Genomic DNA, 23,156 nt, shown 5'->3' on the forward strand with positions numbered 1-23,156 from the left:
CCTTCCCCGATAGAGGAGGACCGTTCTTGGGTCAAGGGTCTACTAATTGCTGTGCTCCCCTGCTAGAACCTGCACACAAGATCTCAAGGTCCATTTGTAGGAGAATGTAGGGTAGACAAACTTCCAGGACTCCAGACACATCCTAATGAGCCTGCATGTGGCAGTCTGCCTTTCTTTAAAAAAAAACAAGAAGGAAAGAAAGAAAGGAAAAGCAACACTAGAGCCTATATTTTATTCAGAATTCTTTAGTTTTGACTTAAGGTCCTTTTTTGGTTCCAGGATCTCATCCAGGAACCATTTAGTTGTCATGTCTCAGGCTCTTTTTTTGCTGTGATGGTGTCTCGGACTTTTAAATTTTTGATGCCTTTGTTAGTTTTGAGGAGTATTGTCTCCTCAATGAAGATGTGTGCTTTTCTCATGATTAGACTGGAGTTCTGGGTTTTGGGGAAGAAGGTTACAGAGATATTGTGCTATTTTTATCACATCCTATCAAGTACATGCTAGTAATACCATTAATTACTATTGACGTTAATCTTGATTACCTTTCTGAGGTAGTGTTTGTCAGGTCCCTCCTCCATAAAGTTACTCTTTTTTTCCTCATCCCATACTGTGGTCTGGAAGATATGCACTATGTAGCCCACACACAGGAAGTGAAGAGTTATGTTCTACCTCCTTGAGGATGGAGTAGCTATATAAATTATTTGGAATTCTGCATGGGACATTTGTGTCTCCTCCATTATTTATTTTTTCAAATGTTTATTGATGCCAGCACAGACTCACAAATCTTTATTTTATACTTTGGGTTATAATTCAATGCTAAATTATTTATTTAGTTGCTCAAATACCAGCTTTGGCCATTGGGAGCGCTTTCAATTGACACTTATGTCCCTTTGACTTATCCACATCATTTGTGTGTACATATGTGTGTGCATGTATATGTTTGAGCACTTCCTTATTTCCTGGCACTATAAGATGCTCCGGGTTCATCTTCTCTACATCCTGCCCCAGCCCTAGAACCAGCCATTTCTCCAAGGAGTCTTGGTCACTTTTATTGGAGAATCGTATTAAAAAATCAAGATCTGGATTCATTGCTTCTAGGCTCTGTCAGCTGACAGAGCAAGAAAATATATGTGTGTATACTAACACATGTAAATGCACATACCTTTAGATATTTCTATGTGTAACCATCTGTATCTATATTAAACTAAACACGAAATCATACTGATGTCTCTAACTCAGTCATTACCACAGGGACCATACCTGTCTCTTCCCCTCCTTATCTGTAACCTCCCACTCCAACGGTGAGAAATGTGGCTCCCACCAACCACTGTCTATTTACTGAATTACTCAATTCCAGTGTATACGTATGTATAGTGGTTTCAGAATTGTTAACCTGTACTCCATGAAAAACAACTTGGTCAACTAGAGTACAGTGACCTGTACAGTTGCTGTGTCTTTAGTCTTACACACTCCATTCATTTCCAAAGTTACCGTTCACTCATTTTCAGAGCTACTAAGGTCATCCCCTTTTCCCCTCACCCCCTTTACTGAGACTGTTTCATACATTTGCAATACCATTGGATCCTTTTGCAACACTCTGCATTCCATTCTGGGATCCCTTGCCTAAATGAGATTTAAAATTTGCATATATTAAGGTTCATTCTTTGTACTGCTAAGTTCTGTGGGTTTTGACAAGTGCATAGTGTCATGTATTCACCATTGCAATATACAGTATAGTTCGAGTGCACTAAAAAAATTCCCCATGTTGGGCTTCCCTGGTGGCGCAGTGGTTGAGAGTCTGCCTGCCGATGCAGGGGACACGGGTTCGTGCCTCGGTCTGGGAAGATCCCACATGCCGCGGAGCGGCTAGGCCCGTGAGCCATGGCCGCTGAGCCTGCGCGTCCGGAGCCTGTGCTCCGCAACGGGAGAGGCCGCAACGGTGAGAGGCCTGCGTACCGCAAAAAAAAAAAAAAAAAAATTCCCCATGCTTCACCTATTCAGCTCTTCATCTCCCCAGGCCCACTCCTCCTGAAGCCCCAGCAATCACTAACCTACTTACCGTCTCCATGGTTTTGCCTTTTCCAGAATGTCACATAGTATGGAGCAGCCCTTTGCAGACTGGCTTTTTTCATTTAGCAATATGCATTTAAGAAGCATCCACGTTTCCGCAGATTTGATAGTTCATTCATTTTCATTGCTGAATATTACTCCATTGTATGGATGTACCACAGTTTTGTCAAGACATTTGTTTATTGAAGGGCATCTTGGTTTCTTCCAGTTTTTGATGATTATAAATAGAACTGCTATAAACATTTACATGCAGCTTTTTGTATGGACGTAAGTTTTCAAATTAGTTGGGTAAAAACTTAGGAGCACAATTGCTGAATTATGTGAAAGAATATGTTAAGCATTGTAAGAAACTGCCAAACTGTCTTCCAAAGTGGCTGCACCATTTTGCATTCCCACCATCAATGAATGAGAGTTCCTGATGCTCTGCATCCTTGCCAGCAATTGGCATGCTCAGTTTTTAGTTTTACGCCATTCTAATGGGCATAAAGTAGTACCTTATCCATGTTTGAATTTGCATTTCCTTAATGAAAAGTGATGTTGAGTATCTTTCATATGTTTATTTGCCATCTTCTTTGGTTAGGTGTCTGTTTAGATCTTTTGCCCATTTTTTAAAATAAGTTTTTTGTTTCCTTATTGTTTCGTTTTAAGAGTTCTTTGGTATGGAGGACAAATTCTTTATCAGATATCTACTTTGCAAATATTTTCTCCCAGTCTGTGGCTTATCTTTTCATTCTCTTAACAGTGCCTTTCACAGAGCAGAAGTTTTTAATTTTAATAAAGCTGACTGAAATTTCTTTTATAGATTGTGCTTTTGATGTTACATCCAAAAACTCTTCACCATGTTTAAGGTCATGTTGTTTTTCTCCTACTTTTTCTTCTGGAAGTTTTATGGTTTTGCATTTTACATTTAAGTCTGTGACCCATTTTGAGTTAATTTTTGTAAAAGATGTAAGTCTGGGTCTAGGTACTTTTTTTTCTTTTTTGCATATGGGTGTCCAATTATCTCAGCACCATTTGTTGAAAAGACTATTCTTTCTCCATTGAATTGTCTTCATGCTTTTGTCAAAAATCAGTAGACTCTATTTGTCTCAAAATAATTTTAATCTGTTCATGAAACCAACAGTTGTCAATAATATTTTAATGACACAAATTTAAAAGGCATAAATGAATTTTATGAAATGCCACCATTCATTTGATAATCTATATTTTTAATAATCCATTATGAAACAACCATGGCCTGTATCTTGCCTGCTTCTTCAACCTCATCGCTTTGTGTTCACTAATTCCAGCCTCCTGGCAATCTTTCTGTGATCTCTTTAAATCACATCAAAGCTGCACTTGCCTTAGGGACTAAACACTTTCTTGTGGGAGACTTTCAATCCAGTTTGCCTTTATGGGCCTGAAGGGTCCTTGAAGTTCATGATCTTTCCTTTTCTCCTGGGAAAGGAGATAAAATTAACAAATTGTGCCTGTCAAGAAAGTTATATCAATATCTAAATGTTCCTTTCCACCAGATACATTATTCATATTGCAACAAAGGACAAGAACATGTAACATTCATAAAATTCCTGTGGGAAGTCTCTTCTAGATCTGAAATTATGTAGCCTAATTGTTTACTGTTTCTATTTGGAAAACAGAAAGGAATTTGATCCTGAGTGCTGCCTCAAATGAGGCGAGGAAACGTCATGCCTGGTCCATTGTTTCTACTTCAGGTGAACGCTGGTTCAGAACCACCTTTGACAAAGTCACTCCTTTATCGAAGTGAGCAACTTCAGCCTGAGGACCAGGACAAAGTAGCCATTTGCTGTAACCCACCCGTTGGCAGAGAGCTGAAAGCTATCTAGGTAATATCTGAATATTGTTTTGCGTGAGGAATAGAGGAAGCTTAAAAATGCTTTGACTATTCTCTGTCTCTTGGCATCTGTGAACTTCTATCTCGTGTTTAAGAGAAGCACGGACACATTTAGTCCAGAAAGTGGTCTGATTTTGGCTGATCCTAAAACGTCTCCTCCTGGAGTGCTTTTCCCCAGCCTGGTTCCTTCTCATCATTCAGCTCTTATTTGAAATATCATCTGACAACATTATTTTTAAATACTACCCCTTGACCTAGTCGCTGCACTTTATTTCCTTCCTGGTCTTATTTACTTTCAGAAATTATTGTGTTTATTTATTTTTTGTCTTTCAAACTGTGCCTCCACCCTTCCTTTAGAATTTAAGTTCCATGAGGGCAGGAGCCTTGGTTATTTTTGTTATCACTCAGATCTGGAACACAGTTTCTCAATGAAGATTTTTAAATTATTGTATAACAGAACAAATGAATGAGTGAATGAATGAGTGACAGTAGATTATGAACAATGCATTTTTTCCTACAGAGTCTAGAATGATTGGGCATTTCAATGTATTAATGAGAAGAATGTTTCAAAGAGGCAATGAAGTTAAAATATCTTTCCCAGATGACATTTATAAGGCAATGATAATGATCAGTTTCCTCTCTTCTAGTGAAAAAACGGAAACTATTACCTAACTCAGGAGACATCTGAACATTTCAGTACTATCTCAGAAGCCATACGTCTCAAATGGCAGGACAAAGATCCAGTAAACACGATCCAGAATTCACTTTGTGTTGTGACAAAGTTAACATGCAATTCTGCAGCACATTCAAAACATTCACCAACTCTTAGGCATCTAACAAAAGAGATAATCTAAGAATGGGGTAAGCAGCAGGAATAGATTCATAGATTCTTGCAGTGTTTGCACTGGTGGGTACAATAGCAAGCCAATGTTCTCAATCCCACCTTTTAAGTAGCGGGAAATTGACCCATGAGGGAAATGGCCTATCCAAGTTAATACAGATATTTATGGGTGCCTCTGGGAACTGTTGAGTGCTATGGAATAGGTGGAATGCTAAAAACAATTTATTTACATTGTACCAAATAACCAGTATATTCAGTAGTAACAACTACAACAACAAAAAAATCAACATCATCATGGTAAGTTTGCCTCTACGTAGACCAAACGGTCACTTGTTTTGGTAGAGCTCTGAATCAAGCTGAATAGGAAAATGTTCCAAACACTCATGATTTTCTACCATAATAAACAAGTCAGAGAATGCCCCAGCAGTGAGAACTGGACTGTCTCATCACTCCTATCTAATTATAGGAGTGATTGCAATCAAACAATTAAGGATGCATAGATTACTTCTTGAATAAATTTTTATTTCTTGGCCTTAGTAAAAGAAAAAAGGTTTTTAACAAATTCTATTTCCAAGATTACTAGATATATCTTTGTTTTGCTTTTTGGAAGGATACTCTCATAGTGGAGCGATAAATTATTTTTTAGAGACATCTCTTCATTTGTAATAGAATTCAGGGCCTGGTATTCTGAGATTTAGGCAGTTGTGTCCAGGAAAAGTATGCCAATCATAGCATAATTAGTTAGTTGCAAAAAAAGAAAAAATGAGATCTTACGAACTGTTTTAGGAATCTGTCATTCCTATGGTGCAAGTAATCCCAGACATGATGAGGCGGACTTGGTAAATCAGAAGCCCTTCTCTCTCCACTCTGTATTTATTCCATTTTTACAACAGCTTTTGGTTTAATTTAATACATTATTGTAGAAGAAAGGGTCCATTAAACAGCTACAGAAAAGTGAGAATTACGTTCCTTTTAGGTTTTTTTTTAAATTAAGCATTCAACAGTAGAATCCTTTAAAAATGATATTCAAATGATTTTTAATTACCACAAAGGCATTGAGATGTTAATATACTTTATATAAAAGAGAGGGATACTATTTCATTCGTCCTTTCCTGCCACAAATTCCAACTCTAAGAAAATTATTTCTTTTGATCCAGTCTGATAGCATGTAATAAGAGAACAATAAAACATATGGCTCAATTACCACCGCTTCTCATCAAGCATGAATTAATGAATATCAAATTATTATTAATTGTTTTTTCTGGCTCCCTCTCCATAGGACAATGATTACACATTTCTGTATTTTAATAAGCATTAGTGTTTAACACTTTGTGGACCAGTGTCTAAGAGGAACAGATGCTTGAAATCATTATACAGAAGAATAACTCTACATTTATCAACATTTAGAAAATACATGATTATCTTTTAATCTCCCTAGTTTGTCAGTTTTTTACAACTGCCTTAAACTCCCTTAGAATTCCACCCTCTCTCAATGTTCCATATGCTTTCTTTTGAGAAGCAATTGCTATGTGCATATAAAGTAGTTTATAAGTGCAATGTCTCAATTTTAATAATAATAATAGTTCCTCACAAGATTACTGAATTTTCAATTCCTTAAGAAAAAGCTCTTTAAAAATCAAAGTTATAGATTGAGCAGTTAAAAAATTACTTTAAGCAGCATGGCACAGAATATAATAAATTATGATCATATAACTGACATATCAATGTCAGTGAGTAATATTTATAGACACTGTACAAGAAGATTCTGTATAACTGACAGTTCATTTATTTTTATAAGCCATCTGTAAATATAAAGTGCTATGTAATAGGAATAGATACAGCATGCGAAAGAACATGTCTTTGTAGTCCATAACTTTCATTATTTCTCATAGATAATTTATGAATCCAGATTTTGAAATGCATGCAAAGAAAACCTGACAAATTACGTAAACACCATGTCATATGATTTTACCCATTACCCATAAATGCAGGTCTTTCTGTTTTTAAAACACATTCTATAAAACTTGTATCAGTGATAAACTGAAGGATGATACCAAGGTTAAATTGTTCAGATATCCTATCTAGTTCAATAGGCCTAACAAACACAGATTCAGGTATGTTTCTAAAGAGCAAACAAAAACTTGCTTTAGAATCTGATAATTTTGGAGCAGAAAGCGACCTTAGAAATCATTTTGTCCATTGGCCCTCATGTTACAGATAATAGCACAGAAATCTGAAAGGTTTAAGTGATTTTCTGAGGTCCATACAACTTTATACGTTAACATCTTTCTGCCAAACTTTATCTTTCTGCCAAAATTTCTATCAACATTACTTTTGTACATAAATGAAACATATCTTGCTCCCATGACAGTTTTATCAAGACTTCAATAATGTCTGTAAATCCAAATTCTTAGGGAAACAAAGGTGAGAAGATGGTAAATTTGTCTATAATGGAAACCGTGACACACAGCCTAATACTGAGCAGAGATGGACCTGGTGAAGGCTGGCAATGCTCACTGCCATCAGAAGCATGCTTCCTTTGACACTGGGTGCTAGAACCACTTGAATTTTTGATCTCTAAATCTAACCAGATACCAGATGGTTCCCTTTATGTATGTGACCTTAGTGGAGGCAATTAGATTATTTATGCAATAGCAGAGTTGTTAATTCTATACCAGAGTCAATCTTCGGTGTAAAAGCTTTTCTAGATTATATGTTCTTACAATAAAAATTTTAACTCCTTAGTGAATGCTTTCATCTTGATTTTCATGTGCCAGAATTACTGAATCCACTTTGCTGAAAAATTTAAAGAAAATAAGTTAGATATACAAATTCAGTACAAAAATAAGACTATAACTAAAGTTTTAAAAATAAATAATTACTCATCAAGGGGGTAGTGGTGGGTTAAGCATTTTACTTTCACCTCCTACTGCACTCATCACTGTGGCATGGCTTTTCGTCATACCGTGAATACAAAGTACCAATGCCCTGTGCTCATATTTATGACATGCCTGAGAGTCATGTCTTGACAACTTAAATATACTATAAAAATGCACACCGGGAAGAAAACACAAAGACTTCTGAGTGTTTTGGTAACCACATCTCCTAAACCGTATCATGGACTCCCGGGACTGAAAGTTTCAGAGCTGCACCATGCACATCAAGGCCCCTTGATGTAACAATGGATCCTGATAAGGCTGCTTGATTAGGGAAAAAAAAAAGAAATATGAGAACTGGCTGGGGAAAGCAGAAAATAGAAGGCCAAGTATGAATATAATTAGCTTTGTTCTTGTCATTGATTCTGCAGCCTGATGGAACATGGCTTTCTGAATATTTTTCAGAGTATTTTCCAGATGTAGCCTCTCAGTACCTCATTAATATCACACACTTGTCTTTAAATTCCATATTTTGGATCCCGTGTAAAAATCGCAAATGCTCCTTTTTCATTCACCACCAGCAGGCAACTTGCCTTTCACACAGTGCTGTTGACCAGCTCCCCAATATCATCATGGTTATTCTACCTACTTACTATTGAAGCAAAAATTAAATGTTGATACTAGCTTTACAATGAAGTTTCATAGGATTTTATATTGCTAGCTTACTGTGCACTGTACACATCTTTTAAATCAACTTTTACAGCTTTCATGCTAAGCTTATTGAAAATATGAGTTAAAAAGGCAGACCCTTAATGTTTCTTCTCACAAAATTTATGCTAATTAGGTATCCAAATTATAGTAAAGTTGGTCTTAAAGGTAAAAAAAAATACTCAAATGTTATATGCAATATAGAATTCCACACCATTAACTCTAAATTTTCCGTTTAAAAATAACATTAATATAGAATTGTACACCATTAACTCTAAATTTTCTGTTTAAAAATAACATTAAAAGGCATTTAGTATAATAACCAAATTACGTTTTAAAAAAGTATATTCCAGTGCAAATGTAAAGGTCATTCACAGAAGTGCACTTCAACTCCACCGATCAGTAGAGCAAAGAAAATCTGTTTTTGTTAGGAAAAAATGGAAAATTTCCTAAAATAAATGACTTTTGCTTAGTTGTATCTATGTCTGGTCTGACATCAGAAGAAAATATAAATGTTGACTGATTTTTATACCATAAAGTGAAATGCCACCATGTTATCTGCAGCTGAATTTTTACTATAATTAAGAAAATACTTTTTAGTTTTGAGATCTTTCATCAATATTAAAAGTTCATTAATGTTAGTGATGGTTCCTTACAGAGCTTAACACTTACCTACAACTTGAGAGTAGCAAGATTCACAATGTATTGTCTGTTTATAAATCCAAACACTGTCACCGGCTTGTAGGTTTTCCAAAGGTTGTTTGCATATTTCACACTAAACAGAATGCATAAAGTTTACATTATATATGAAGTTTAGATTCTTGGCGTAACAGGATTAAAAAAAAAAAACAAAAAAAACTTTTGGGGGCTTCCCTGGTGGCGCAGTGGTTGAGAGTCTGCCTGCCGATGCAGGGCACACGGGTTCGTGCCCCGGTCCGGGAGGATCCCACATGCCGCAGAGCGGCTGGGCCCGTGAGCCATGGCCGCTGAGCCTGCGCGTCCGGAGCCTGTGCTCCGGAAAGGGAGACGCCACAACAGTGAGAGGCCCGCGTACCGCAAAACAAAACAAAAAAAACAAACAAAACTTTTACTTTATTCAGTACCATCCTTCATAGCAACACTCAGATGAAGCCTCAAGAGAACCCAGAGGGAAAATAAGAGTATACTTACTTGTCTGTGATCCACACACAGAACTTTTCAAATAAATCCTCTCATAAATCTCTCTACTATGGAGGTGTGCATTTCAGGGCATATATACCACTGAAGTCTCTACGTAACTCACAACAGAGTAGATATACATTTTCAGAAATTGGTTATGCCAAAGACAAGATCACCACTGGATATCACAAACAAAAACACAAAGTGCATTTATTGTTTGCTTACTAAGGGAGAGCTATGCTGTCCGGGTATAGTGTCATTGAGCAAAACGAACTTCTGATCCTATGCAGGGTTTAGGGGGAAGTTTGTTTCAAGTTGTGTTGGTTAAAGAGGAAGGAAAGGGTTGACATCTGCCTTAGACCTGTGCTCACTGGAGCAAGTTCACTGCCAACTGGCTGACTTTCAAGTTCACTGACGCAAATTGTCATAGATCAGTTTGACATGTTTAAGCCAGTTCAGATGGTTCTCTACTATTATGGCTATAGAATAATCTGTCTTTTCCTAGGAGTGTGGGGACATTTTTATTCTCAGTAGTATTTTATAATTAAATTGAAAATGGAAATAAATCATCCAAAATATAATAAATGGAAATTATTCCTATTTACCAAAAGCAATAATCAGGAGAATTTTCTTCTTTTAAAAAATTTCTGCATAATAATTTTAAATGAGGAGCTATAGACTAACTTTTGTTTCGTTGAGTAAACTTAATAATTAAAAGGAAATTTTACTGTCATAATTAAATAATTATGAAATTTTCAGATGACATTTTATATAGAATTCTATATATGATGGCCTTTTGGATTTTATTTGCTCAAAATGATGCATCATATTTCTTCTTGCTTTGTGTCACTTTCTGAAGCTAATTTAAGGAGAAGCAATCAATTGTCAAAGTATTACATCTACTTAACTGAATTAGATAATTTGTATCAGTCATAGAATATCAGCACTAGAAGGGACCCATAGATTTAGGCTGTGGTTCTTAAACTGGCTGCCTGTTAGATCTATCTAAGGAGATTGTAAAAATACCAATGCCCAGCAGTCATCTCTAAGATTCTTGATGTAATTGAGGCTGGTCCCAAGCATTCTATTTTTCTCCTAATCTCCTCAGACAATTATAATATGCATCCAGGGTTGGAAACCACTGGTCTAATCAGCTACTTCATTTTACAGATGAGGAAACTGAGGCTAAGCTAATTTAGATGATGTCCAAAGTCACATGGCCTCAATTAGTGTCAGTTAGAACTCCAGCTCAAGTCTTCAGGTTCCTAGTTAAGTGCTCACCCAGTTACACCAAAATCTATATTGTTGACCTACGGAATGTTTTTGTGAAAAGTAAAAGAAATAGCATATAAAAACACAAACTGTGACGCATTCTACTATGTACGCTTTATTATTATACTAAGCCACATTTAATTAGAATTAATCATGCTCTCAAAAGCAGACTGAGTTTCAACTATTGTTAAGCCCATTGGTCCTAATTTCATAATGTAAGGAGATGCTAGCTTTCTTCTCAACAATTTCTTTGCCTTTTCAGATTTCATTATATATTTTACGCAATGCATGATTTATGAAAATGCTGCAAAAACTTTTCTAAAGAGAAAAAGTGTTTATCTTTTTACAGATTTCAATCTGTAGGGTAAGAGTTATAAATGTGTCAATAATCAACTTTTAAGCCTAAAGCCAAGAGAGTAATTATAAACCTTGGAGGTTTAGGCTGTAGAACTCTGAGAAATGTTTAAATAGTGCATTATTAATGTGCATGACAGTGTTTCTGAAAGCTTTAACTTCATCTCATATATTTCATTAAATAATTATCTTTATTCCAATCATTATGCAATTTTATATTGAGTTAAATGCAATAAACATAGCCTTACCTTGAAGCAAGTGGAATGGCAGCAAATTTGTAATTCATTTAAAATCATCTTAGCTTCTGTGCCCAAGGGTTTTCGACAGTAAGTGCACATATCCATTTCAATGACAGACCTATAGAGATGTAAGCAATTAAAAATAAATTTGTCATGATGCAAAAGACAGATGTATTCCCCATAAAGTCGTATGGAAATGATATGTTAATTGTGTTGATACTGTAGTAAATTGTGTAAAAATCAAGGAAAGCTGAGGATTTACTTATCCTAGGATAGCAGGATAAGTGATTGATTCTTCTAGTTATTTCAAAATGATATCAAAGAATTAACATGAAGGAAAGTCTCAGATTATTAATTCATTAGCAATCAAAAGTGCATCTGGGCAGGACAAAGATGTTCACAGTTTTCTAACTGAACTAGGTCATAAGTACCCCTTGAAGCTAGAAGAGGGTTTTGAATTATTAATGTACTTATATCATAGAAAATTTATGCTGCAGATTAATATAAAAATTTAACTCTCAAAACATTCAATAGGACAAAAATAGAAATCCATTCAAGAATGTGTTGGTGAATTCACAAATGATGGATAACCTAGATTCTAGGGTCTAGAGTCACTAAAACGCTCCCCTAGGCCACTTCTCTTGGTGTCATTGTAAGACTCAGAATATTGGGGGCCCTTTCATGACAAAAATTATCCAATATGATATAATCTCACTACAAATTTGATGGGGAAAAAAGAGCTTTGCTATTTACTTTGGAAAAATAATGTTCAATAATAAATAAATGATCAGTAAGTCCAAAAGACCTTGGGTCACGCCAGAGTCTTAAGAAAGACCAATAACTACTTGATTCTTTTCCATTTGGAAGGTCTTAGGACAGTCTTAATTAGCACCTTGCAGAGTTTACTAGTCTCAGGGTGTTAGCAAACAAGCCTGAAATTTCCAAAGTAGGATACATACCGGGGTGGTGAAATAAAAATAGCTAATATTTGGGCTTCCCTGGTGGCACAGTGGTTGAGAGTCCGCCTGCCGATGCAGGGGACACGGGTTCGTGCCCCGGTCCGGGAAGATCCCACATGCCGCGGAGCGGCTGGGCCTGTGAGCCATGGCCGCTAAGCCTGTGCGTCCGGAGGCTGTGCTCCACAATGGGAGAGGCCACAACAGTGAGAGGCCCACGTACCACACACACACACACAAAAATAGCTAATACTTAATAGTGCTAATATACTTAATATGTGCAGTGCATTTTCCACGCACTTTGCTTTCCACGCACTATCAACTCGTTTATTCTTCATAACATCTCTGAGAAGCAGGTACTCTTATTTTTATCATTATTTTACAGAAGAGAAAGTTGAGGCACAGAAGGGTAAGTCATGCAGCCAGTGAGTGGCAGAGGCGGGATCTGAATGAAGGCAGAGCGGCCACAGAGCCCTATGCTACCTCTGGGCCTGCTTGTGAGATTGACTGGGCTCGCTGGGTTAGAAAGAACTAGTCATGCCCAGAAACCACAATCGATCCTGTCATCGAGTGCAGGACTAGAAGCAGAGAGGAGGGAAAGTTGAGGGGAGGAGGGGGTAAGAGAGGAAAGGGATTGGAGTAGATAAACCTTGTTTCATTTTATACTCTCAGTCATTCTAGTAATCTCTTCTTCCCTTATGTACATAAATAAATATTTCCCTCTTTCAATGATCTCTCTAGGTACTTGCTTACATATTCCGGGCAAATAGTTCCCTATGCATTTTTCACATATATGCATACGTAGGTACCCACACACTTAAATTTCCCATGTTAGACTGTAAGCACTTCCAGAGTAAAAACTGACACTCTCTAGCATTCTTCCATTCCAGAGACACTGAGACAGGAGCTGGGAATATAAAGAAGAGTGAGAGAGTCTCCTCCAATGAGAAGCCTTCTTTCCACTAGGGTAGCCAGGTGTGTGATTGGATGGTCACCACATATTTATGGATGTGTGACAAGAGTTAGCAGAACACAGCCAGTGGAGCAGCTTATCCCTGGGGTGAAGCAGGAAAGGCTTGTCAGCATAAGTGCCATCTGAATTAAAGCTTGAGGGTGAAGGAGCTCTCAAGGGGAGCTCAGTGAGGTGGGGAGGGGCGTGATGGAGGGGTTCCAAGCAGAGTGAACAGGATGTACCAAGGTGCCACACAATGAGGGGGGCTGGAGTGATTGAACATCAGTCAATATTCAGCAGGATCAGATTCTGAAGGCCCATAAATCATGTACAGAGGAATTTGGTATTTACCTTGTAAAGGGGCACTGGTCACGTTATGGGACTGATGTGCTTAGGTAAGAACTGTGGGGATGCAGCTAATTTCACACAATGATCAACAGAAAAAGTTTGCTGGACTAACCAGTTTTAACGGAGAATTGACTTTTGCTCTGATGACTGAAAAAATTTCAAGGATCACTTGAGGAACAGGAGTGAAATTCTTCACTTCGAGAGCAACACTTTAATGTAGAATGCTTTTCTTCCTTAACAATAAAAATATGAGCCCAGGGAAAGCTCTGGTGTTGGTGTTATCCTTATTAAGATGATACTTAGTCAGGAATTCTCTGGTGTTCCAGTGGCTAGGACTCCATGCTCTTACTGCCAGGGACCTGGGTTTGATCCCTGGTCATGGAACAAAGCTGTGCCTTGTGACCAAAAAAAAAAAAAAAAAGATCATACTTAGTCAAAGATCTTTTCAGAGCGTTATGAAAAACATAGCTCTGGTGTTTTGGTTATCTAAGCAGTACTTGTGGTGCTCCTATAGTCACATCAAAGGGGTGTGACTTAAAGGCAAGACACTAAGAAGAGCCTTGGTAATAGAAGATATTAACAAAAGTGACAAAAAGAGGATGTAATTCTGATGCCTGGCCCACCTATGTTTCCCTTAGTAAATGGAACATAGGTTTGTTTATTCAGGAATAATTTATTGAGTATCTGTTAGGTGCCAAGGACGGCGTTACAAGCTGAGGCTGTGCATAAAAATAAGATATGGGGGCTTCCCTGGTGGCGCAGTGGTTGAGAGTTCGCCTGCCGATGGAGAGGACACGGGTTCGTGCCCCAGTCCGGGAAGATCCCACATGCCGCGGAGTGGCTGGGCCCGTGAGCCATGGCCGCTGAGCCTGCGCGTCCGGAGCCTGTGCTCCGCAACAGGAGAGGCCACAGCGGTGAGAGGCCCGCGTACAGCAAAAAAAAAAAAAAAAAAAAAAAAATGATATGTCGTGACCCTCAGTGAGCCATATTTCCACCCCATGCAATAGAGAAATACCTTCCATAGAATACCGGACATTTGTATTAAGCTGGTTTCCAGTGGTTGGACTGAAATGCTAATTATTTTTATTTCCTCCGCTGGAAGTCTGCAGGCCACAGTCTCAGGAGTGTCACCTATTTATCCGACTGAGCATAAAATGGTAAAAGAGAGTAATCAAGAGCAAAAGCCTGAGGTCAGTTTACCGGCACTAAATTGATGCTCACCCTAACCTCCTTCCTGGGAACTGAGCATGGGCCCTAGTGGGTCACAGCGGCACATCCACGCAGCTGTTTGTAAGGTGAGCTGGCTTTGGAAAACCGCAAGGAGGGAGGGCTGAGGGCACCGTCTAGGGATGCAATGAAGCCTAGATGCTAATAATGTGGCAGTACTGGGGACTCCTGGGATCACCAACAGCAGAGACACTTGCCTGGGAGGCAGCTGTAAGGCACAGAAAGCTCTACTGGAATAAAGTACATCAAAATCAAAGAACAACAGCCAGGAAGTCAAGGAGCAAATTCCTAGATGCAGAGGTTGCTGTTCTTTGTTCCACTCATACAATCACCAATATAACCGCTGTCAGGAATGTCATCTCCAAGTTCAATGGACTACAAGAATGTGTACATATATATTTCAGTGCTATATACATAATGAAGATATGTAAATATATATTATATATAAATACATATACGCATACATAATAAAATGTATATTTATAAAGTATGTACACACATATATTATCTATAATATATAAAAATACATATGTTTATATGTGTGTGTATATACTTTTATGTATGGAAATACAGACATACTCACCTATCTGAAGTCGAATAAATGGTTTGTATGTATTTTTCAGAGATACTCTCCTGATATCTATCCTTTGGTGATTTACTAGAAACAAACACATATGGACATGTGAGAATTGGGCTGTTCCCCTAATATTGAAGTATATACCTCTATGCAGGCAAGGAAGCACACACACACCCACTCACACAGCCTCATTATTATTATTCTTTGGGATGTTACAAGCCAGGACAATGTACTGACTTTTTTTTTTAAATCTGGAGAAGTATTGATATGCAAGAAACCTCCAAGTTGACATAAGTTGACATATTCACCAAGATAAATAAAGAATGGGGCAAGGAGAGTGCAAGAACAAGTGTAAGCAGGAAAAGCAGTTATTGTTTTTCATGAGGTTTATACTTGCACCTCCCTTATTTTTACTAAAAGAAAGCTATCTGTAGCCTCACATAAAGAATATACACAAAGCACGAGCCAGTGCAGGCAAATATAGACAGACACCATTCACGTAGAGAAACACTCCTGAACTTTTAGAGAAAGCTTTGGAAGTTTTTATATTTGCTTGAAAACATCCAGGAATCATTTAGAATGAAAGCAAAAATATTGTAACTTTTAAAAGTCCTCTTTGTTCCTTTTCTGCTCCAGTTTGTAAACGTCACTTTCTCCTGGAGACAAATGAAGTTTGCAGTGCACTAACCAGCTGACTGTCCATAACTGCTTCCCCAGTACCTACACTACCTGGGAGCATATTAGGACCAGAAGCAATATGTTACTATTATTTCATACAGTGATAGCCCTCACTTGGGATTTTTTAATGAGAAATCCTTCTCTCCCTCCAAACTGCCCGTAGGCAGACTGCTGTTAGAAATAGAATCTACTTTACGGAACACATAGCCCACAATGCTAAATAAAAGTTCGCACATATTTATGCCTGATACATATAAAATTATTCCCATTTTATTGGTCAGAAAATTGAGACTTGAATTGAGACAGAAAACTGAAGTTAAGTAGTTTTGCTGAGGCCACATAGTCAGTAAATGACAAACTAAGATTCAATCCCAACTCTGATTCTAGGGCCTCTGGTCTAATACATACTGCACTGTCGGTGTAGATTTTAGGGAGAATTGGATTAAGCAGCAAAATCAAAGTTGAGGTTGCATTTTACAAGGTAACTTACTTTGGGGTTTGAGGAATCCCTTTTGGGGGGAAGGTTGCTCAAATCGAACACACCTCGAATTTCTGGGAGCCCCGCCCCCATACTCTGCTCTCTGGCCTCTTTGAAATGGGCGATGATTGACACACGCGTGTGTATATCCACATCTGAATGCCCCACCATTACCCTACAACACAATTAGGCCAACTCTTGTTTTTATACTCTGCAAAATCGAATGACTTGTGAATCCCTGACCTTGTGTGACATTTTCCTCAACATCCATCACATCAAGCAGCAGATTTTGTGGGCCAGAGCTTATTTACTAAAAGTTATACCCCTTATTTCAGATTAGAGGTAAACAACAGTCGATAGAACCATTTAATTAAAGTGTGACTCCAAATTAGCATAGCAATACTTGTGTAATTTTATAAAGCTTATTATGGGCATGTATGTTTATGTGACAACTTTCAAATAACTATCCTATTATGTATACACGTGCTATATTAAAATATTTTTTAGTCCATTCAATGAAATTGTATGATTATTTGACAACTACTTAATAGTGGAAAGATTATAAAGAATTATATATTTATTTATATAAAGAACTTGATATACTCTTAAACGTTCTGCTATTTGAAAAAAGCAAGCATACCCTAAAATAATGGCATTCCTTCTTAAACACAGAGTATTTCAAAATTATAAAATATACATAGCAAAATACTTCAAATAAATTTCCAGTACCTATTCTCCGCATACGTCCTTGTGTACACAACAGTATCCTTTGGTCCTGCATGCCTGGTTTCAGCATTGGAGCTGCAATACAAACCATTTTACTTCATGTTTAAAGTTTGTTTACAGGATAATCAAATTCACAAGGCAATTATCCAATCCAATGAAAACAATAATGCTCATATAGTCTTTCTAAACTATTACCTTTAAAATACGAATGTTAAAGTGGTATCAATCCATTTCTGCAAAATTTATTTATGTCTCCCATTTTGTCTTAACTTCCAGAAGTACCTTGGCCTACTTCCAGAATACTATTATGAAAATCGGTCACTCAATAAGTCTGTTGTAGAGCACGATGATTATTTTGAATATTCCTGTAACATGTTTTAGTGTCTATTTCTCTGATGTCCCATTCATATTTCCAAACCATTGCTTTCCCCACAAATCTCAAGCAAAAAGTGGATCTTAATTAACAATCATGATAACATCTGATTTAATGAAACCTTTAAATCTACTTAAAGAATGTCAATGCCAATGTCTCAATCATGCTTTTTTAAAAAAATATAGACTTTTTAAGGAAAAATCACAGTTTACACTCATTATTCATAATTGACAACTTACCAGTGACCAAGTTGTTTACTCAACACCTTTGTATAAGCCTGCTTAGCCACTGGTAAAATTAAAAATTTCTGCATTTCAAAGGAAGGATCAGGTTGTATGTGGATGTTTTCTTTAAAACACAGAAGGAGAAAAAAAAAAAAACAGAAGGAGAATAGTCCTGTCAGTTGTTTTATAATTGACCACAGTACCTGAGCGTCTTCGGTGCTTCATAAGAGTAGGCAGTGGTTCTAGAAGATGGGCTGATTAAAGCCTCAGTAGACCCACTAACTTGGCCATCTTGCCTGAGAAAGCAAATGCAAATATTTGGCACTTAAAATCAAGGCCACATAGAAGGTTTTTGTTTTATTAAAATTCTGTTCAATGAACTTTTAAAAATATACAGTGAACCTCTTTCTTGTTTGCCTGTTTTCTGCACAGATACACAAATAGAATACATGTACGACTTTACTCCTCCACAGAGACCACTATCTTACCTTTAGGAATCATCTACAGGCATGTGTCACATTATCTAACACTAAGACAGAATACTTTTTTATCAAGGGTAGGAACCATCTGAAATTGGTTCCAGTAATATTTTCACAGCAGCAGTGCCATCTTAGAAAGTTTTTCATGTACAACATATCTGACAGTTTATCAGTTTAATGAAAATTATCCAGGGGTTCCTCTGAGAAATTCCAGTTTCCATTTTGCTTTTAATGTAAAACAGTACTTTGAAGATTGCAAAAGAACTTTGACCTAGATTTCTGCTAATCTAAAAATGTCACTATACTTAACAAAGTGCAGGCATATTTGCTTTTTCCTATGAGACAGAGGAAAATTTTAATGCAGGAGTAGTGAAAGCTTTAGCTCTTTTTCCTCCCCTGTGTTAGTAAACTCTGATATAGGAGAGACATAAAGACCAAGAGGAGGATTTAGATCTTGATCATGATTTATCATTCTTGACTGGCCTGTTCCTTCCATTTCCAGGTAGCTCTTAAAGAAGAAGAAAACATCTGTTCACATAGTATCAACTCTGGCATACGGAAAACCATCTTCTAGTTTTAAGACAGATATTTCACAAAACAGATGTTTTACAGCTGAGTTAAAATGACGCTAAGTAATGAGAAAGTAGAAGATTTTCTAATACAATCATTAGAATATGTCATTCCAGAAAAATGAAACTAGCTGTGAATTGTTTGGAAATATTCAAATCATATAGTATATAATACAAAACCCAATTTTAGCAAATAGTTTCAAAGGACAAAGGTTGTCAATGAGTGTGAAATGTGTCTGTATTGTCCTCAGAAAGATAAAATCAAATATCACCAATTTGCAAAATCTGCAGATAGGAAAGTGAAATAATTTGTAAACAGTTCTGATAAGGATTGAACTGTGTCCTGCCAAAATTCTTAAGTTGAATTTAGTTTAATTGGTTTGGCGTATGGCTTGGGCATTTGCAGTCTTTTAAACCTCTCCAGTAAGTCTCACATACAAGTCAAGATTGAGAACCACTACCTTAGAGGCAGCCTGACATCTTACCCAAAAGAGCACTGGTTCTCAAAGTGTGGGCCCTGGATTAGCAGGTGAGTCTGATGTAAATAAAATGTGGGAACCAGTGCAATAGAGAACTCTCCACCAAACTATTCCTTAGATGCCTTGAATAATATTCCTAAAGAAGAACTTATGACTGACAATGTTTTTTGCTTGATGGCTTTATTGTTAAGACGTTACCCTTCATTGAAACAAATTGCTGAATTGTAACTTGCAATCAACGGTCACAATTTTGTTTCTTAATTAAATAACTCCATAAACTATAAAACCAAATATTGTGTTGGAACTTACAAAATTCCAAATGGAATTACACTTGAGAAAATGTTTTCTGCAGTGGAAAATTTAACTATCTAGAACCTTCATACACTGCTAGTGAGAACATCAAATGGTACAGCTGATTTAAAAAACTGTCTGGAAGTTCTTCAAATGGAGTTACTGTAGGATTCAACAATTTCACTCCCTAGGTATTTACCCAAGAGAAATAAACACACTCTACACAAAAACTTATATATGAATGTTTATAGCGGCATTGTTCATAAGAGTGAATTACAAGCCAACAGTGGAGACAATCCAAATGCCCATCAATTGATAAATAGATAAACAAAATGTAGTACATTCACACAGTAGACTATCATTTGGCAATAAAAAGAAATGGAATACTGAGACATGCTACAACATGGGTGAACCTTGAAAACATTATTCCAAGTGAAAAAAGCCAGTCACAAAGGACCACATATTTTATGATTCCATTTATATGAAATGTCCGGAATAGGAAATTTAAAGAGCCAGAAAGTAGCTTAGTAGTCGTCCAGAGCTAAGGGGTTGGGGAAAAATGATGTGTGACTGCTACTGGGCATTGGGTTTCTTTTTGAGGTGATGAAAATGTTGTAAAAGTGATTGTAATGATGGTTGTACAACTCTGTGAATATACTAATCAGAAAGCATGTATCTATGTGGACATCCAATTACTATACAAAGTGAATACATTCATAAAGTAAATAAAGTAAATCAAGTGTCAGTTTAACAGATTGGCCTATGACTCTTATTTAGATTTCCATTGTCCTATTTGACTTAACATTGGCAACTTGACTTTAAACAGCATAAAATAATTTCAACTGATAAATACCCATGTCACTGCAAACTTTATAAATCTCTTTTGCATGAAGACTAAAAGCTTAGTAAGAGTTTACCATTTTGAACTGTTGTATGTGATAGGGTTTACTTCTATAAAACTATCAAGGTTTTGGGCTCTTGTAAAAATTACAGGTTTTAAATATACAAAAAAAAGTCTTATTGGTACCAAAGGTGATAGTGGAGTGGGGGGGCAGGAGATAAATTAGGACTTTGGGATTAACACATACACAGTACTATATATAAAATAGATAATCAACAAGGACCTACTATATAGCACAGGGAAGTCTACTCAATATCCTATAATATCTATAATGGAAAAGAATCTGAAAAAGAGTATATTTTATATATATATATATACATATAACTGAGTCACTTTTCTGTACACTTGAAACTAACACAGCATTGTACAATAACTATACTTCAATAAAAATAAATAAAATTTAAAAATAGCAGAATTCTCCTGTGGAAAAATAAAGAGAGGACTTGAGGCCAGGATACCTCTCTAATTTACGAACTTTCTGCACCTGATCAAGTCTCTTACTCTCTGACCCTCAATTTTCTTTCTGTTAAATTTTTACCCATTTTGAGAGTCAAGTAAACTTTCTTTTCTGTAGCCAAAATTATATGGGTGCAAAATTGGGCCCAGAGATTTCTTTTTTCCACTTTTTTTTTTTCCACGTGAGAACTTTTATTACAGTTGTTCTTTCAGGGCTGGGGCAGTATCTACATTTTCCATTTAATTTGGAGACAGATCCTGTACAGGATTTGGATAGAACTGAAGAAGAATGAATAACATCTGAACACAGAACTCAGGGATGAGCAGATGATTTTGCAGTGGTGGTTAAGGCCTCCAGACATAGTAACTGACTGTGATGATCACCATCCCGCTGGAGAGACGGGGTGCATTTGTGAATGTACGTGTGATTGTTGGGTTATGTTAGGAAAGAGGCACAGATGAAATTGCAGGAAAGTAAAGGAGAGTGTGTGCACGTTACAGCCACGGTGTTTTCCATCCCACAGCCTCTTCTACACAGATGGCCACAACCACACCGCCTTGCTGAAGGAGGCCAGACCTTGGAAAGCTAGAGGAAGGTGAAGTTACGAGGAAGGAGAGGCAGCTAAAGTTCTTGGTTATCAAACAGCTACAGAGCAGAGAATAAGGAAACCAATAGGTAGAGGGAAGAGCAGGAGAAAAATAGGCAGCAAAGAATAGGCAACAAAGGCAACAAAAATAGGCAACAAAGAACTGACAATGACCAAGAACTAAGGTTAATGTCTGGGGATTCCTGATGGAATGTCCTCTGGTCAAGAATGAACAACCTTCCAGTGCAGGCCTCCGTGAAGCCTGGCCATGCTACCATTCCTGTCCTTGAATTTCCATTCCCTCATTAATCTTTCCAATAAAACCCTGTTTCATGAGAAAGCCTAACTCAAACTGAAACACCTCTCAAGTCATATTCAGTGAAAAGTTCCTTAATTATACCTCCTCATTTACTTGTCATTTTTTAATCTGGATCATTTCCAAATAATATTTGAATGAGCTTGGTTAATTGTAAGCCCAATACTGTTCCCAAAATAGTGGATCCTACTGAAAATGTATCCTCCCTCATTCTATCAGAGGCTTGCTTGGGATCACAAAAAGAGAAGGCAGAGGATGATTTGGGGAATTAAGGGAACAGAAAGAAACTACCTACCTCCTATATGCAAGAGCCTTTAAGAGATATGAAAAACAGACCAAATATTGAGCCAGCTCTTTTCCTACTTTTCTACTCTCTTCAATTGATATCAACAATATCATTTCTTTACATAAACTTTTTTTTTTTCTTTTAAACAGAAAAGGCAGCTGTATCTTAGGAAGGTTAAAAATAGAAACTTATTGCTTCTAGGGTCCTCCCATGTGTTGGGAGAAGAATTGCTAAACATGGAAGACTTTTAAAATTCTTTCCTAATTTAAACAATCTGTAACAACAATGAAGTATAGCTTCTATCCTAACCTTCGTTGTAAAAGAAACAAAGTACAACAGTTTTAAAGCTGGTATTCTCTGTGATGTAAAGAAATTCCAAAATTAGGTCCTGTTTTGCGGCTGTGATGAATTTGTGCATTCTTTTAGCACTACGTATCCAAGGAAGAGATTCCCAGAGTGCTTTCTGCACCGCTGAAAACCTACCAAGCAACAGTAAGTAAAAATAAATCTTCACAGCCCATGTGCAGAGCACTGAATTTCCATGATGCCTTTTACAGTAAGCCATTGAACAGCAGGCCCTTAGTCAGAAATTCCAACAGAATTCAAATTTTGCTAACTTTTTTCCAAATCAGTTATTAAGTACCCTGTATATTGTTTTTCATATTCATATGGTGTTTATATTTAAATATCACAGTACAGTTCAACTTCTCAGAAAATCTTTCAAGGTTATAATAATTTATGAAGGCTCATATGGAATTCATAAGAAAAATGTAAATTATAATAAGCCTTACCTTTCATTTTTACTCTTAGACATACTGGAATTTACTTCAATTAAATTTTCTAGGTCCTGGTCTCTATAGGAAAAAAAATATTTTATATATAT

General features: G+C 36.8%; 1 protein-coding gene across 1 annotated transcript in view; it reads right to left on the minus strand.

Moving 5' to 3' along the window:
- Positions 1–5,187: 5,187 nt before the first annotated feature.
- SCEL (sciellin) overlaps positions 5,188–23,156 on the minus strand; it is a 130,966-nt gene continuing 112,997 nt past the window's right edge. The window contains exons 23-29 of the mRNA XM_082675543.1: positions 23,065–23,127; positions 18,113–18,205; positions 17,316–17,387; positions 15,437–15,511; positions 11,380–11,488; positions 9,020–9,122; positions 5,188–7,559 (exon numbers count right to left, since the gene is read on the minus strand). Of these exons, the coding sequence (XP_082531669.1) occupies positions 7,543–7,559; positions 9,020–9,122; positions 11,380–11,488; positions 15,437–15,511; positions 17,316–17,387; positions 18,113–18,205; positions 23,065–23,127 (532 nt within the window). The 3' untranslated portion in view covers positions 5,188–7,542. The remainder of the gene's footprint in view (positions 7,560–9,019; positions 9,123–11,379; positions 11,489–15,436; positions 15,512–17,315; positions 17,388–18,112; positions 18,206–23,064; positions 23,128–23,156) is intronic.

Source organism: Grampus griseus (genome assembly GCF_964374135.1).
Source record: "Grampus griseus genome assembly, chromosome: 18".
Taxonomy (NCBI): Eukaryota; Metazoa; Chordata; class Mammalia; order Artiodactyla; family Delphinidae; genus Grampus; species Grampus griseus.